Consider the following 18,628-nt stretch of genomic DNA (forward strand, 5'->3'; position numbering starts at 1 on the left):
TATGTTCTGTGGCATTCTTAATAGTCTAGAATTAAGACTTAAGTGTCTTTAGGTGAAAGTCCTTGTTCTCTAATGGGGATATTGATCTCATAGTAGTGTTATATATACTCATTCTAACTTGATAACAAGATGAGCTCAGTTCAGTCGCTCAGTCGTGTCCGACTCTTTTCAGCCCCATGAATTGCAGCACGCCAGGCCTCCCTGTCCATCACCAACTCTCGGAGTCCACCCAAACTCATGCCCATCGAGTCAGTGATGCCATCCAGCCATCTCATCCTCTGTTGTCCCCTTCTTCTCCTGCCCTCAATCCCTCCCAGCATCAGAGTCTTTTCCAATGAGTCAACTCTTCGCATGAGGACCAAAGTATTGGAGTTTCAGCTTCAGCATCAGTTCATCCGATGATATACATTATTGATATAAATACATATATTTTGCCTAATAATCAAAATTAATTCCATCAAGTATTCGTTAAATGGGGAGACTGGAGGACTGACATAAATACACTGCCTGTGTAAAACAGCTAGCTAGGGGGAAGCTGCTGCATAGCACCGGGAGCTCAGCTCAGTGCGCTGTGATGACCTAGAGGGTGGGATGGGGGTGGGAGGGAGGTCCAAGAGGGAAAGGATGTATTTAAACATATAGTTGATTCACTTCATTGTATGGCAAAAACTAATGCAACATGGTAAAGCCATTATATTGCAATAAAAATAATTGTGCTTATTAAATTAACAGAGGCTTTCAAAAGTTTGAATCATCTAACTTTTAATGAGTATGTGAGAAGACAAGTGTTCTCTTATTCTGGTTGTGGTTAAGATAGAGAAAAGTTTATAACACAGAGCTTTAAAATACGCATATGCCCCTTGACTCAGATAATTTCCAGAGATTTGTCCTAAGGAAATAACTAGTGATCTAGCCAAAAGAATGTTTCTCAGAGTATTCTTTTATAGTATAAAACTAGTAATAAACTAAAAGTCGTATAACAGGTAGTTATAATTTATAAAAATAGTCCATGCCATAAATTATCAGATGGCTGTTACAAATAATGTTACAGAAACATATTCACTGCCACTGAAAGTCTTCTAAAGATATAGTGTTTAGTGGGGGAAAAGATGGAAAACTGTATATATTACAAAAATTATGTACCTACTGTTATAGGTACATATTCATGATACTTACATGTATGTCTAGGGAAATTAATCTTTCTAGGATGAACATTCTAATGTAATAAAATTTTGTTACACAGGTGGAATTAATACATAACATGAAGGTCAGTCCATTCTCTCTTTAAATAAAGACAGTTTAAACAGTTTACAGTATGAGCAAAGTGTTTTTGGTGCAAGGAACACTGTTGACTTTTAATGGTAATCTACAGTCAGTACTTCTACTCTGTGGTGAAGAAGCAATTAAAAAAAATTCTAATTAGTTAGACATTTTAGTAAAATATATTAAAGATGAATTATTAGAAAAATAAAAGATATACAAATATAAACCTCATTTTAAAATCAGATTCACAAACAAAAGGTTACTTTATCAAATAGCTAAAAAAGATTCTAAACTCCTGCTCTCAATTTCTATACCTATCTTGTCAGTGATAGGTAGCAATCCACAGACCATGCTTTCGGTAGTACTACTTGAAATGACTAAGAAGCCTGTTCACAGTGGACGAATAACTGTATTGAGTGGGCTATATTTTGATCAAACATCTGGAGACTCTTCTGCAATAGAAAAATCTTTCTCCAACAAATAGGAAGATTTGGGCTCTTCCTCTGTCATGCTTACTATACTTATTAAGTCTATAATGTTTTTCTAAGGCTAACAGACATTTTCAACAAAGTTATGTATCATTTTAAACCATCATTTTCCAAAAGAATCAAACATGATCTCATATAGTGAAACTAAGAGAATTAATATTTTTCTAATCATGGGGCAACAAGTAGTCATTCAGTTCAGTCGCTCAGTCGTGTCCGACTCTTTGCGACTCCATGAATCGCAGCACACCAGGCCTCCCTGTAGTCATTAGGGCATTCCAAAAGCGATATGACAGAAACAGATTCACCTGGTTGAAAAGGAAGCAATGGAAAACGTTGGTAGTGAGAATTTAAGTTATTGATCTGCTCCCAGGGTTGAGCAGACGAAAATGAGACAGTGTGCCAGTTCCTTGGTGATGCGAATACAGTCTCTCAGGGAAAGGGTGCATGAGCCTGTGCCACTCTACACGAGGAATGAACCAATGATGGACCTCCATGAACTCAGGACAAAAGTAATGAAGATTATAAACACCTTACTTTATGTTGAGATTAAGAAGAATTTAAGGCTCAGCTGATTCTCTGAAAACATGTAGTCTGGTCTGTAGAAATAAACCTGCTAGGTTCATAACCTAGCAGTCTATTGTTGAAGGAAAAACAAACAGACAAAGAAACCAGCAAAGTGCTATGTTAGAAACTGAAAATTCCCAACCAGTATGCACATTAATAGAGGGTATGGTACCACTTCCCAAGTGGCACTAGTGGTAAAGAACCCATCTGCCAATGCAGGAGACCTAAGAGACCTGGGTTCCATCCCTGGGTAGGCAAGAACCCCCGGAGTAGGATATGGCAACCCACTCCAGTCTTCTTGCCTGGAGAATCCCATGCACAGAGGAGCCTGGTTGGCTACAGCCCATAGGGTCGCAAACAGTTGGACACCCGAGGAAGCAACTTAGCATGCATGGTATATTACTTTAATCATTCAATTACAGTATTTTTAAATTGCTGCAAGTTTAACCTGTTGGTATAAAAATGAAAAAATATACCTAGTATAGCACCTTACATACAGTAGGTGCTCAAAAAAGGTACAGCTCTTTGAACTGTTGCAGATGGTCAGGTCAAATGCTTTATTCTTGTATTCTTGAGTTTTAACAAGTGAGAGGTTGATCACTAGATCAAAAATATGAAGCGTAATGAATGATTTAGTATGAAAGGAACAGAAAGACTCTAGTGCAGTTAAACAAAAGACAGATGTAGAACACAGAACTAAAAAGAAGCCTCAAGGAAAGTTATGAAGTAATAAATGAAGTTTCTCAAATAGTCAAAAGGGAATAGGAAGATGTAACATTCTAGGACTGAAGCCTTAAAGGAAAACATTTCTTATTGAAAGCTAAGAAGGGTGAAATTTAATCCATGAAAAAGCTTGGAGTATTACATTTTTTTTTCCCTCACCTCATACAAAGTGCATGTTTTCTTTTTTTTTTTTTAACTGAGGCATTATATACGGGAAAGTCACTGAGTTGTGTCCGACTCTTTGTGACCTCATGGACTAGAGAGTCCATGGGATTCTCCAGGCCAGAATACTGGAGTGGGTAGCCATTCCCTTCTCCAAGGGATCTTCCCAACCCAGGGATCGAACCCAGGTCTCCTGCATTCCAGGCAGATTCTTTACCAGCTGAGCTACCAGAGAAGCCCCATAATATATGCAATAGTGCAAAAACCCCAAATGTGCAAGTTTGATAAATTTTTACATATGTACAAACCCAGATCAAGGTATGGAACATTTCCAGTGCCTCCTCCCAGTCAAGGGTGACAGAGGATGAGATGGTTGGATAGCATTGCTGACTTAATGGACATTTATGAGTTTGAGACCCTGGGAGATAGTGAAGGACAGGAAAGCCTGGTATGCTGCAATCCATGGGGTCACAGAATTGGACACAACTTAGCAACTGAACAACAACCAGTCAGTAACCCTACCATCACCTCCACCTACCACAGACTGATGACCATTGATCAGTTCTGCCTGTTTTTGAATATCATGGGATCATTCAGAATGTACTCTCTTGTATCTGGCTGTTTTCACTCAATCTTGTATTTTTGAGATTCATCCATATTTTTGTGGGCATTAGTAGTCTGTTCCTTTTTATGGCTGAGTAGTACTTCACTGTACACATACACTACAAATTTGCTTAACTGTTCTTGTGTTGATGGGCATCTGGGTTGTTTTCAACCTTCTGCTTTTATGGATAAAGGTGCTATTATGAGTATTGCTGTATAAGTCTTTTGGTGGACATAAACACTCATTTCTCTTGGATATATGCCTAGAACAGACTGTTAGGTCACAAGGTTGCCACAGATCAGGGCCCTTTTCTAAAGTGATTGTATCAGTTTACTCTATTAACAATGTTTGAGAAGTCTCACATAAAGTTTAATTTTAAAAAGCTCTTCAGTTGAAACACAGAGCTTTAAGACATTTTTTGGTATTGCTTCTTTTAGAGGAGTAACATAAGCAGATTTCTCACACGTCAGGAAATACACAAGATGATTTTAATAGGTATGAGGAAAAAAAGTACAATTCTTATTTTAGTTTATTCTTTTGCCCAAAAAGTAAACTTTACTAATATTTAATATATAAATTAACATTAGTGTGTTTATTTAGATGGTTATATTTATTTACCTATTGTCATTTGTGTGTGCCTGGCTGAGCACAATTATGGGACATCTACTACTAACAGAATTCTCCCTAAATGAACAAGCTAGCTAAAGGAGTCCTGCAAAAGCTGTTAGTCACTCAGTCATATCCGACTCTGCGACACCATGGACTGCAGCCCACCATGTTCCTCTGTCCATGGGATTCTCCAGGCAAGAAACTGTACAGTGTTGCCATTCCCTTCTCCAGGGGATTTTCCCAACCCAGGAATCGAACCTGGGTCTCTTGCATTGCAGGCAGATTCTTTACCGTCTGAGCCACAAAGGAAACCCCTACATTGGTCCTACAAAGATGACATGAATAATGTAACCACAAGCAAGCAAGGAAATGGCCAACCTGACAATTCTTTATTTCTTTAGAAGATTAAAAACTCTGACATTCTAGTCAGGTTTCACAAGAAGTAGGCAAAAAAATTCCAAAACTTAGAACTTTTAAAAATATAAACTTAATTTAGTACTATTAATGACATTTTGCCAATAAGAATTTTAAAACACAAAATATCCTCTAAATCATGTCATCCCTATTAGTTTCTTTTTGCCTTTATTTTACAGTGTAGATAACAGTGCAAAGAACATGTATATATAATTTTAAAATAAATGTACACATATTAGAGGTGCCCATGCTCAATTTTTTTTAACCAATAATGTACATACTCAAAAAGATTCAGAAACTCATTTTACCACAACTATTTTTTAGTATTAATTTAGTTTATCTTCAGGCATAAATGAACTTCTAATTTTTAAAATTATATACAGTGGCTCAGACAGTAAAGAATCTGCCCCCAATGCGGGAGACCCAGATTTGATCCCTGGGTCCGGAAGATACCTTGAAGAAGGAAATGGCAATCCACTCCAATAGTCTTGCCTGGAGATTTCCATGGACAGAGGAGCCTGGTGGGCTATAGTCCACGGGGTTGCAAAGAGTCGGACATGACTGAGCGACTAACATGTTCACTTCACTTTCACAAGTATTTCCATCAGAAACAGCCAGCTGCTATTTAATGTTAAAACAACACATGTGAAAAGGCGAGAGGACAAGAACCGCCTGGGGAAAGGCATGAGGGAACTTTCCTGGGTAGTGGTACTGTTCCGTGCCGGTAGGGGCTTGCCTTCCACCAGTGTACTCATTTGTCGAACTCCCTGAATGTTACATTTACAGTAAGTGTGTTTCAGTCTACATAAATTTTACCTCAAAAGGAAAAAAGGGGATCTATTAAAAGTATTGACCTCTAGTTAATGACTTGATGGAGATGACTTTGAGGAAACTTCTGAAGTTGGTGATGGACAGGGAAGCCTGGCGTGCTGTAGTCCACAGGGTCACAAAGAGTTGGACATGACTGAGCGGCTGAACTGACTGTACTGAGGTAACGATACACATGCTCAACTGTGTAGGAGTAAATTATAATGATGGGTGCAACTTACTACGAGGTGCATTAAAATAAGATGGACTGCTATACACCTAGAGGGATGGAAATATAAACAAATAGAGCAAGTATAGTAAAATGTTAAGTGTGGAAATCTAGGTGGTAAGATATATGGCCGTTCACTGTACAGATTTTTTAAAACTTTTCCATATATTTGAAAATTTTCATGATAAAATGTTGGACAAGAAACAAATTTACTCAAGAGTTGAAAATTTTAAATAGTGTAGTGACACAGGGGAAAAGTTAGCAATCCAAAAAGGAAAAAAGGAAGGAACATTCAATACCACTGCTTAGTGTTTTTACATACACTATACCTGTGAGGTGAGAATTATCCCTATTTTACAGACTAGTAAACAGAAACTTGGAAAGACTACAGAACATGCCCCAGGACACAGAGTGTGAGGCCCAGCCAAAAGCTGAAACCAACCTGATCAAATTTACCAGAGGTCTGAATTCTCTTGGCTCACATTCCTCATAAGGGGATTCCTAGAACTAAAACAAATGTCATCTCTACAGCAGGGAAGTCACTTCTCCACTCCACGTGGATCAGCTCTATTAGAAAGCTCCTCCCCATAGCCTGAAAAAAACTGTCTCCCCCATGTTCTTCCTGTGTTTGACTCCTTGTGGCCATATAGAATTCAGGGCTGGCCTTCAAATCAAGCAGTAGTATTGAAATCTGAATAATTAGGATTTTTCCCCTGTAAGTATTTTATAATATCATCATCTACAAAGCTATAGCTAGATGTAAAGTAGGGATACTATCTCCTAGAGTTGGTAAGAAAATAAAATGAGAACACTTGACACATTCAACTGTAGCTCAAGAAGAGGAGAAACTCAAATGGTTCCTTCTTTTTCTAACCTTTACCTTTATTTGGAAATTACAGCATGCCACTCATTATAAAATATTTTAGAAAGTTAGGGAGACTTAGGTCCTTTCCTTGAGGAACTCATTGTAATGTGAACAGACAGATTTCCCCCCTGTATTTACTGCATCTTATCTAACAATGTAATTGACTTTACTTCCTCATTTTACTTTCCATTTTCCCTTGGTATGGAGTTAAAACTCCTAGGAATCTTATGCACAATTAAATATACAACTAGGACCACTTCTGCAGCACGTTTTTGTTTCAAAATCACTACAGGTGGCCAACCTATGCAAGCAACATGTTAATAAAATTTTAAGTCTATTTTCTTTTTGACTCTCAGGAAATATTTTTCAAAGATAAGATTAAAGAAAGCCATTGTGTTACAAGAAAATGACCAACTGGTGATGATAACTTTATATATATATATATACATATACATATATATATGAAAAAATAATCCATTATTCTACCATGAACTTTGATACAGTTCAGATACGGATAAAAGTTATTTGCACAGCCTCATGAAATCTGAATGAGACTGTTTTTTTCCCCTTGAAATCTGGGTTGTTAGTGTTGGAAGAAATCCTAGAGATGATCATTTTATAGTTGCAGAAATGGATATTCAGACAGTCCAGATGATCAGCCCATAACAGAGCCCAGACCAGATCCCAGGGTCCCCCAATTCCTGACCCAGTGTTCTTCCTATTTTACAATCATGACAAACTGAAAAAAAAAAAAAAAAGGATTATGTCCGTCCATTACTTCAACTTCACTAAATTTCAGTCTGGCCACCCATGATATCACTTCTTTTTGTGAATGGGTGTATTTGGTGGCGAGAGCGGGGCGGGTAGGGGGAGTCTTGGGTATCTTCACTGGCATATAATACAACATTTTTAGAGTTTTCATTCATATTTATGCTACCACTATTTCCCATGTCTACTTCTATTCCTCGAGGATACCAATTCAGACTTGAACATGCTTTGACCCTCCTTTCCACTACATTTCTTATGTCAAGCAATTAACTACCAACTATTATAAAAGTAAAAGGGATTGATTTTAAAACACAAAGCACACATGCTAGTAAAGGGCCTGGTAAAAAAAATTTAATGTTATGTATTACATGTCGATGCTTTCTAGAGAAAAAGCACAGCAACAACTCTGCTTATGGAAGAGAGAGCTATTGTGGACTGAGGTGGGGGGCCAAGGATGAGGTCTGGAATCCGACCTAAAACAAATATGGAGGTGAAAAGGCATAAGGAGCTTCCGGGACCCACTAGCCAGCGGCAAGCTGCCAGCTCCTGACTATTCGGTGTCGGTTTAAAAGAAGCAGGGGCACCGGGGATGCTTGTACCCCAGGACAATGATGGGGCAGGCAGGGCACCCAGAATCGCGCTCAGGGAAAACTCAACAAGTCTGGATGGCGAAGGATGCTCTGCGAGATGGATGAACGACTGCCAAGAAGCTGCCGCTGGCTCGGAATGACCACTGCCCCTTTCCAGGATCGACGCCGCGGGCGCCCGCCGGCTCGCGGACAGCCATTTGCACTACGCTCCTCTACGTGCCCCGACGTTCGCCCCGAGACCGCCGAGTCCGCCAACCACCCTGCCCCGGGCGATGCCTCTGCTCCAGGCCCACTTCCCGGCGAAGCGGGCTCCCAGTCACCGCCGGCTTTCCGGGAGGAAGGCAGCAGCTGGCCTGCAGGGGCCGGAGCCGCCTTCGAAAGTGGGCGGAAGGATGGCCGCCCTCGCGGGGTGCGGGCGCGGCCCGCGGGAACCCTCGCCTCCGGCGCGGCCGAGTTCTCTCTGCGCAGCGCCGCCCGAGCCCTCAGCCCCGGCCGCAGTCGGCCGCTCGCGGCGGGCTCCGCGCTCCGGGCTGAGGCGATGGGGAAAAGGGGCGGGCGCGCCATCATGAAGGGGAAAATGGTGGGCGGGCGGGCCCGCGCGCCGCCGCCGTACTCACCCGGGCGGGCCAGTGCGGATAGCCCTTCATCTTGGCGAAGACCAGGTCGCCCGCCTTGTACTCGCGGGGCCGCGGACGCGCCATCCCTGCCGCTCCCCTTCTTGGTCGTCCTTGGGCGCCGCGAAGATGCCGGGAGGCCGCCCCCCCGCGGGCCGACGGACTGCGCCGCGCTCCCCGCGGGCCTCGAGCCGGGCGGGCGGGCGGACTAGCGGCCGCTCCGACGAGGGGAAGCGTCGAGGCGGCGGCTGAGGCGAGGGGGTGGGCGGGGGGCTCAGCAGGCCCGGCAAATCACCGCCCGGCAGCGGGGGAGGGGAGCCCCCGGCCGCTCGGCTCTTGCCCGCGCCGAGGTCCCCGCCGCCGCCGCGCGCTGCTCACAGGCGCCGCGTCGCCTGCCTCATGCCGCCACCGCCGCCGGCCTCCTTCCCGGGCTCCCGGGCGCGGCGCGAGCAGCGGGCCTCGCGCCTCCTCCGAATTCCTCCTCGGGCAGCGACCGCAAACACGATCTTATTATTGTTCTCGCGCGCGCTCAGCATCCCCCCCCACACACCCCACTTCCCGCTCCCCACCCCTCCCCTCCAGCGCCGGCCGGTTAATTCCTAGGTACACGGCCGGCTTTCGCGCAGAAACCGAGCGCGCCAGCCCGGCTGCTCGGCGGGCGGGCGGGCGGGTGGTAGGTACGTCCTCCCGCAGCACCGAAGCCCGCGCCGGGCGGGCAGCAGCGCCTACTCCGAAGGCCGCCCGCCGCCCGCTCTCTTTTGTTCTTGGCCGGGAACTGCCAGCCGCAGCCCAGCCAATCACCACCTGGCCGCCCCCCTCCCCACAGGTCCGCGCCACCTCGGGGGCGCTCCCACCAGCCCCCAGTCCCACGCCCACCTCCCGCTGACAGATCTCCCGCGCGGCTCCCCCCGCCCCCCGGCGCGGGCCGCTTCTACGAGTGCGCTCGGCTGAGGGGGGCACAAAGGCGCCCCAGAGCATCAGGCTGATGGAAGAAGCACTGGGGTCAGCGACCTTGGGGGGGTGGGGGTCTCACCCTAGGTCTGCCCTTCACAGTGCGGTGTGACCCACCCAGGGCAAGCCGTTTAACCGAAGTCACCGAAGGTTTTCTAATTTGCCGAGCCGGACAGTCGGGATTCGAACACGGATCTCCGTAACTTCAGAGTCCGTCAGCGGTTATGCCTTTCGGGGTGCGTCCGCCGCCCAGTCCTGTAGTTTTGTGAAAGGGACATCTTCTGGTACTCGTTTCCAATCCTGGCAACATTTTGGACAGAGTTTTTGTTTTTTGTTTTTTAATCTGCCCAAAGAACGAATGAATGAACGCCGCCTCTTTCATCATCCTGGAGCTCACCTTTAAGAAGTCGGCTGCCGCGGCTCCTGAGCGTAACGGACTTTGGTCCTCAGCTTCTTTCCTTGCTTGTGTCTGTCCCTCTCCCAGGCTTTCCTGCAGTTTCTCCCAGCATCTGCTTTCCTCACTCGCCCTGTAGAATCGTGTGTGTGTTTTAACCCCTGTTGTTCTTTTATCCAGGGCTTCGGATAATGGGGCGTTAAATTCTCTAGACTTGCTGTGAATTGTTTACTTTAATAGTGCTTGACTCTATCTGCTAACGGCATTCCCTTACTCCTTGCATCTGGTGGCTTTTTCCTTTTGAGGTATTCGCCGTGCCTCAGTAGCCCTACATTTTCCTCTTTTATAGCTGTAGACTAGGTCCTTTTGCTTCTCTTGCCTGTGTCAGTCTTAGAGCTGCTATAACAAACTATCATAATCACTGTAGGCTGGGTGACTTTCAAGCCTCAGAAATCTATTTCTCACAGTCCTGGAGGCTGGGAGGTCCAAGATCAAGGCATAGCAATTCAGTTGTCTCCTGAGGGCCTGCTTCCTATTTCACAAAAAAATAGTCTTTTCTTCGTGTTACTACATGGGGTGAGGGGTCGAGGGGAGGAGGGTGAAACTCTCTGGGATCTCTTAATCTCATTGATGAGGTCTCCATCTTCATAGGGATTCCCACTTGGCGGTAGTGGTAAAGAATCTGCCTGCCAATGCAGGTGATGCAAGAGATGCAGGTTTGATCCCTGGATCGGGAAGATCCCCTGGAGTAGGAAATGGCATCCCACTCCAGTATCCTTGCCTGGAAAATTCCACGGGCACAGGAGCCTGGTGGGCAGAGGAACCTGGCGGGCTACAGTTTATGAAGTCACGAAAGAGTCAGACATGACTGAGCACACACACACCCCCACACACACCATCCTCATGACCTAATCACCTCCCAAAGGTCCCACTTCCAAATACATTGGGCATTAGGTTTTAACATGAATTTTGGGAGGATACAGACATTCAGTCTGCAGCAGCCTGCTCATGTGTATCCCACTTGTAGGACTGCCATGTGTACCTGTCATCGTGTCATCATGCCCTGCCTTTGAACCTGTGAATGGTTCCTATATCGTCTTATGCCAAACCTAAATCCCTCTGACCAGCTGCCAAAGCCCTGACTGTTGGCTGCTCTCCCCAAATGGTCCTCCTTCCTTGTGGGCACAGACTGGAACTAAGGGAGAAAAATGAGAGGGGGAAAGGTGGTCAGTTGGAAGTCATGGGAGGACTTTAAATAGGAGAGGGACACGATCATAGTTTGGGTTTAGACAGATTTCTCTGGTGGCCTGTGTGGAGGTAGATTTGAGGGTGAGAGCCTGGAGGCAGGAGCTCAGTTGAGGGGACCTCTCTCCAAGACAGAGAAGACAGGGGCTGAAACAGGGCTTGCTGACTCACTGGGTGGCCAGTGGCTAGGAAGAAGGAGGAGTCAAGAACTATTTTCTGGTTTCTGGCTTCAGCAATGGGATGATTAATTTTGACATTCACTGAGATGAGGAAATCCATGAAGAATGGGCAGTTTGGGGGATGAGATCATGAGTGGTTTTGTGTGTTGAGATTTCACAGGGCATCCAGAGAGAGATGTTTTAGTGGGGAGATGAATATATAGCTCAGGGGAAGTAGTCAAGGTAGAACACAGAGATGGGAATCATTTCAATAGGTAGGTTGTGGTTGAAACCATGAGAGGGGTTCTAGAAGACCATGCAGAATGAGAAAAGGAGTGGCAAGGATGGAGCCTGGTAGCACCAACATCTAAGGGTCAGGCAGAAAAAGAGGAGATCCTGTGTGGTCCTGTGGCGGAGATGGTAGTTTAGTTGCTGAGTCGTGTCTGACTTTGCCACCCCGTGGACTGTAGCCTGCCAGGCTCCTCTGTCTATGGCATTTCCCAGAGAAGAATACTGGAGTGGGTTGCCATATCCTTAGGAACCAAAGAATTAAAGAATTTTCGGAATGAAGGAGATGTCCAGATATATGCCATAGGGAGGTCAAGATAAGGAGGGAGATGATGCCATTTAATCTGATGATTAAGTACTTGGTGTCCTTGTTGGGAACTGTCTCACTGAAATGGTGATGAGAAGAAACCAGAGAGCAGTGGCTTGAGATATGAGTGAAAGGTGAAAATGTGGAGGCAAGAAGTGTAGACAGCTCATTCCCAGCGGTGGAGAAGGAGTAGCTGAAAGTGTGGAGGGAGAGTTATTCTGTGCGATTGTTTGGCTGGTTTTAAAGATCGGAGAAATTTGAGTTTGTTATTAGAGGAAGCCAGTAGAGTGGTTAAGACAGAATCCAAGAAAAGGAAACTTAATGGAGGGAGTTGGTTAAATCAATAACGTGGAAACTTCTCCCAGTCTAGGCTTTGGTTTTAGGTATTTTTTGTTTTATTTTTTAACAGTAAACAAATACTTTTAAATTGATTTTGAAGCTTGACATATAGGCATATACTTATTGCTGTAGCTTTTTTAGACAACAATCAAAATGGCTACTGAATCCAAGGTAGAATTATTACTGCATTTACCTCAATTGATGGAACAGTGCGTTTTCTTATAGAATGTCTTAAATGTTAAATCACAAAGGATAGCATATATATATATATTTTTTTTTTTTTAAGTTCAAAAAAGGCAAGCAATTTATTTAAACGGATACATACATGTAGGGTAAGATTATTAAAACACACAACACTGCAGACACATATACAAGTGAGTGTTTAACCCAAAACTCAGAAGAGTGGTTACCTTTGAAAGTGGGGGGAGTGGTGTGAACAGGGAGGGGCACATGAGGCTCTAATGTGTTTTAAGCTGGCTGATAATAGGTACATTGGTGGGTTTTTTTTTGGTGGGGGGTTCCTACCAATTTATTTATTTATTTTTATTAAATTAAGCCTTGGCCTGGCTGCTCAGCACACATTTTCGCCTGTCGCTTGTGCCCCATGAAGTCAGATTAATGACATATGCACATGGGATCCCCTGTAGGCTCCCTCTGACTGGTCATTGGGAATCTCCTCATGTGCTTGGCTGGGAGCCTGTGTGTTTTGCAGCCAGGTTGGATGCAGACCACCTTGTCAACACAGTTTTGCCAGGAATGAAGCATTGCTGTACGGTTTTCACTGCAGACAGAGCTTTCAGACTGGTTCCTCCACTTTTCTGCAAAGGATTGTTCCTGTGGCTATTCCAGAACAATGCTCTATTCAAATATTTAACAGATAATAAGTAACCCTTTAGAGATACCACTAAAACCATTAAAAGAGTCTGATATATTTTATTTTACTCAGTGTGGCCCCAAGAGCTGGTCTATTTGCTGTGTCAAAATAGAACATATTAATTTTACTCGAAACTTGAAAAGATCTCCATTCACAAATGGGGTAAGATCAGCTTCCAGTGATCCCTTGATTTCAGCATCCTCAAATCCCAATGGGCTACTGCATCTTCCTGCCCTTGGCTACCTGATCTGCCTTTTGCCACTCCTCTTTTCACTTGCCTGGCTTCCCAGGTGGCTCAGTGATAAAAAATCTGCCTGCCAGTGCAGGAGAAGCAGGTTTGATCCATGGATCAGGAAGATCCCCTGGAGAAGGAAATGGCAACTCTCTCCAGTATTCTTGCCTGCAAAATCCCATGGAGAGGAGCCTGGCAGGCTACAGTCCATGGGGTTACAAAGAGTTGGACACTACTGAGAGTCTGAGGGTATTATCTGAGCATATCTTCACACACACCTCCACACATTTTTGTCAACTCTGTCCTGTTTTTACCTTCTCCTTTCATATCTTGGCTCATCTTCCTGATAAAATTCTTTTAACAGTTCCTTCCATGTTGCTTCAATTACCTACAATCTATTCATCCACTCAAAGTTTTATATGAGATGATATATCTAAAGCAGTTGAAACTGCCTGGCACATAGTGAGTACTCATTAAATTTTAGTTTCTGTTGTCTTTGTTGTTATTGTTGACGTGGTGTGGTGAAAATAACTGTGGAACCAAGTTGGGAAATTTTTGTTACACACACACTCAGTATGTCAGAACTGCGCTCCCTGGACTTGTCATCAGAGTTCATTTCTACTACTTTTGCCACTAGAGGTATCTCTCCGATGTCCTCTGACCCAATCCCAGAAGAACTACTCTCACCTTCTTTGAAAGAGAAAGGGTCGGGATCTCCCTGGTGGGCCAGTGGCTTAGACGCCATGCTCCCAATGCAGGGGGCCTGGGATCCACCCCTGATGGGGACCTAGATTCTGCATGCCACAACTAAAGATCCTGTGTGCCCCAACTAAGATGCACCCACACAGACAAATTAATTAATTAATTATTTAAAAGAAAAAAGAAAGAAAAAGGGTCCTAAGAAGTGACAGTCAAATAAAAGAAATGTAATATGCTACTTGTAGTGAGCACCAGGGAGCTCTAAGTCAGCAGAAGGCATCATAATCAGCATGAGCCACGATGAGAGAGGGTAGGGGTCAAAGGTTGGGGTCAGCATTGCTGGAGTGAGGGTGGGTAGCAGCAGCAACTGCACTCAGGTCACAAGTACAGAAACACAGAGCTCCCCAATAATGACCCAAGATACAGGTTAATGGTCTGTGTAGACACACTTGAGTTACCTGGGATCTTAGCTGGGGAAGGAAAGGGATAGTGTTTAGGTCCTGGGGATTTTTCTCTCTAATAATCAGAATTCAAAGGCTGTTTCTATTAAGACTGCTCTGGAGACTTCCGATACAGGAAGTGGGTTTGATCCCTGGTCATGGAACTGAGATCCCACATGTTTCAAGGTATGGTAAAAATGAATAAATTCTCCTTCCTTCACTGTCCTGTCTCAGGCTGAGAAACAAACTGGAGAATTTCAGTGAGTTACCAGCTATTTGGGAGAGGAGGTGATTCAATATGTAGAAAGTATTAAAAACAAAGGATTTGCAAATTTAGCTACCACTTTGGCTGCTATTGTTCCTATATTTGCATATGTGATGCTGAAGAGAGCCTTGGATCAACAGCATCCATTTCTTCATTGATTTATTGGACAAGTGTCTATTGTGTACTGCTTCATGTCAGTCATTGTTCTAGGTCTAGGACTCATGGAGAGGAGGATGGTGAGGGAATCAGAAACATGTTGGATGGAGTAGTGTTGCAGGAGTTCTGAGCGTCCATCTGAAGGGCTGCTGTGTGGAGTGAAGGATGTACAAGAAGTGATGCTTTGCTAGCTCTAGGCCTGCCTAGCCATTGAGAGGGGTGGCAGCTTCCATTTTCACCCTCCTGGAGACCTGACCCCCCCATGTCAGTAATTATAAATACCCTGCTGGTATGAAAGGGGAGGGAAAGATGGAGGCAGACAGGCCCTGGAGAATGAAAGACTACACAGATAGAAACCCAGCCAGCCCCCAACTCTTCTGATCTTTCTAGTTGAGGTGCCACACATGTGAACAAAGCCGTCTTGGGTCCTCCAACCCCAGGAAGCTACCCTCACTAGACACAGAGACAGGCTGTCTGTAATGAGCCTGGCTCAAGTTGCGGAATCATGGGCAAGTAAATGGTGGCAATTGTTTAAAACCACCCCGTTTGGGATGGGTTGTTATGCAGCAACAGATATCTGAATCACAGTTTCATAGCAGATTAGATACAGCTAAAGAGAGCTTGTGATCTGGAAGATAGGTCAACAGGAAAAATACTCAGACTTAGGCCCAGAGATATAAATGGAAGGAAAAAACAGAAAAGAATGTAGTCTAGCTACACAAGCTTTCTATTGGTTAGTATTTCTAAGGTTTTTTATATCTGTGAGATACGGTGAGAAAACCTAATATGAAGTCTCAGTGTTAAGGAAAGAGAGAAAATGGGATAGAAGCGTATTTGAAGCCATGCTGGCCAAGAATTTTCTAAAGCTGATTAAAGCTATCAAGCTATGGATTAAAACATACTTTGAATTACTTGGGTTATATGTATAGAAAAATAAAAATAAAATTCACAAAAAGTGAGGTGAGGTAAACGGAATGAAAAGGCCCCGGGTCCTAAGATAGTATAGAAAGTAGCTAAAGCACTAACATATTACATTTTAATAAGGTAAAGATTCATGTCATGATCTATCAGTTCCTGACAGAAGAAATGAACAAAAAAAGTATGTGCTTTAAGTAATGTAAGTAATAAACCAACAAAGGTCTGTATAGTCAAATCTATGGTTTTTCCAGTAGTCACAGATGTGAGAGCTAGACAGTAAAAAGGTTGGATGCTAAAGAACTGATGCCTTTGAGCTGTGGTGCGGGAGAAGACTCTTGAGAGTCACTTCGACTGCAAGGAGACCAAAGCAGTCAATCCTGAAGGAAATCAAACTTGAATATTCATGGGAAGGACTGATGCTGAAGCTGAAGCGTGAATATTTTGGCCACCTGATGTGAAGAGCTGACTCATGGGATAAGACCCTGATTCTGGGAAAGATTGAAGGCAGGAAAAGAAGAGAATGAGACGGTTGGATGGCATCACCAATTCAATGGACATGAATTTGAGCAAACACCAGGAAATAGTGAAGGGCAGGAAACTCTGGCATCCTTCAGTCCATGGGGTTACAAAGAGTTGGACACGACTGAGCTACTGAACAACAACAAGTAATAAACACAATCTTATTGGTAGGTTTAGAACACAGTACCAAATATCAATAGAATACACATTATTTTCAAATATATGGAACATTTACCAAAATTGACCACATGCTGACTTTCAGAGTTAATCTCAACAGCTTCCAAAGGATAAAATTAGGCATGGTGTATCTGTGGTGTTGGAGAAGACTCTTAAGAGTCCCTTGGACTGCAAGGAGATCCAACCAGTCCATCCTAAAGGAGATCAGTCCTGGCTGTTCATTGGAAGGACTGATGTTGAAGCTGAAACTCCAATACTTTGGCCACCTGATGCTGACTCATTTAAAAAGACTGTGATGCTGGGAAAGATTGAGGGCAGGAGGAGAAGGGGACGACAGAGGATGAGGTGGTTGGATGGCATCACTGACTCGATGGACATGGGCTTGGGTAGACTCTGGGAGTTGGTGATGGACAGAGAGGCCTGGAGTGCTGCAGTTTATGGGGCCACAAAGAGTCGGACACAACTGAGCAACTGAACTGAACTGATTCTCTGACCATAGTGGAATTAAGTTCTGAAGTCACTGATGAAAAGGAAACTAGGAAATTCCCAAATATTTGGAGATTAAACAATATTTTTATTGTCTAATTTTTAATATCCATGTGTCAAGAAATTACAATGGAACTCAAAATACACTTTGATGTGAATAATACTGGAAACATCATGTATTTAAACTTGTGAGAAATTAAAACTGTGTAGAGAGTCTTAAATGCACATATTAGGAAGAAAAGGATGAAAAGCAGTGATCTCAAGCATTTATATCAAGAACTTAGGAAAAGGGGCTTCCCTGTTGTTCAGTGGTAAAGAATCACCTGCCAATGCAGGAGAAAGTGAAAGTGAAGTCGCTCAGTCGTGTCCGACCCTCAGTGACCCCACGGACTGCAGCCTTCCGGGCTCCTCTGTCCATGGGATTTTCCAGGCACGAGTACTGGAGTGGGGTGCCATTGTCTTCTCCGTGGATACAATTCCTGATCTGGGAAGATCTCACATGCCTCAGAACAACTAAGCCCACGAGCCACAACGGTTGAGCCTGCGCTCTAGAATCCGGAAGCCACAACTACTGTGCCCATGTGCCACTACTACTGAAGCCCACGCACCCTAGAGCCCATGCTCCACTTCACGAGAAGTGACTGCAATGAGAAACCTGCACACTGCAACTAGAGAGTAGCCCGAACAGCAACAAAGACCCAGCACAGCCAAAATGAAATAGATGAAATAAATAAAAATATTTTAAAGGAACTTAGGAAAAGAACATAAATGTACACCCAAAAAAGGAGAAGAAAGGAAATAACAAAAAGCAGAAATAAATAAAACCATAAAAAATAGAGAGGATAAACAAAGCTGGTTTTCTAAAGGACTAATAAAATTGATAAGCCTCTGTCAAGACTAGTCAAAAGAAATAGAGAAACAACAAATAATAAATGAGAAATGAAAGGGGGAACATTATTTCAAATTCTATAGACATTTAAAATAAGAAAAAAGGCATTGTGGACAACTTTATGCTGTTGTATTTAGAAATTTAGACGAAACTGACAACATTCTAGGAAAACATGCTGCTGCTGCTACTGCTAAGTCACTTCAGTCGTGTCCGACTCTGTGAGACCCCACAGATGGCAGCCTACCAGGCTCCCCCGTCCCTGGGATTCTCCAAGCAAGAACACTGGAGTGGGTTGCCATTTCCTTCTCCAATGCATGAAAGTGAAAAACGAAAGTGAAGTCACCAAGTCGTGTCCAACTCATAGAGACCCCATGGACTGCAGCCCACCAGGCCCCTCCGTTCATGGCATTTTCCAGGCAGGAGTACTGGAGTGGGTTGCCATTGCCTTCTTACCAAAATTCACACAAGGAGAAACACAGATATGAATAGTCCTAAATCTACTATAGAAAGAAATTCCATCTGGATGTGAAAAAATGAAAAAATGTTAGTCACTCAGTTCTGCGTTCTTTGCGACCCCACGGACAGTCGTCC

At 43.9% G+C, this 18,628-nt stretch overlaps 1 protein-coding gene across 1 annotated transcript in view; it reads right to left on the minus strand.

Annotated features, from left to right (window-relative positions):
- The window catches only part of HDGFL3 (HDGF like 3), a 75,015-nt gene extending 66,187 nt beyond the window's left edge, over nucleotides 1–8,828 (minus strand). Inside the window, exon 1 of the mRNA XM_052659946.1 lies at nucleotides 8,704–8,828. Within this exon, the coding sequence (XP_052515906.1) occupies nucleotides 8,704–8,787 (84 nt within the window). The 5' untranslated portion in view covers nucleotides 8,788–8,828. The remainder of the gene's footprint in view (nucleotides 1–8,703) is intronic.
- Between the last annotated feature and the right edge of the window lie 9,800 nt (nucleotides 8,829–18,628).

This window comes from Budorcas taxicolor, chromosome 21 (assembly GCF_023091745.1).
Source record: "Budorcas taxicolor isolate Tak-1 chromosome 21, Takin1.1, whole genome shotgun sequence".
Taxonomy (NCBI): Eukaryota; Metazoa; Chordata; class Mammalia; order Artiodactyla; family Bovidae; genus Budorcas; species Budorcas taxicolor.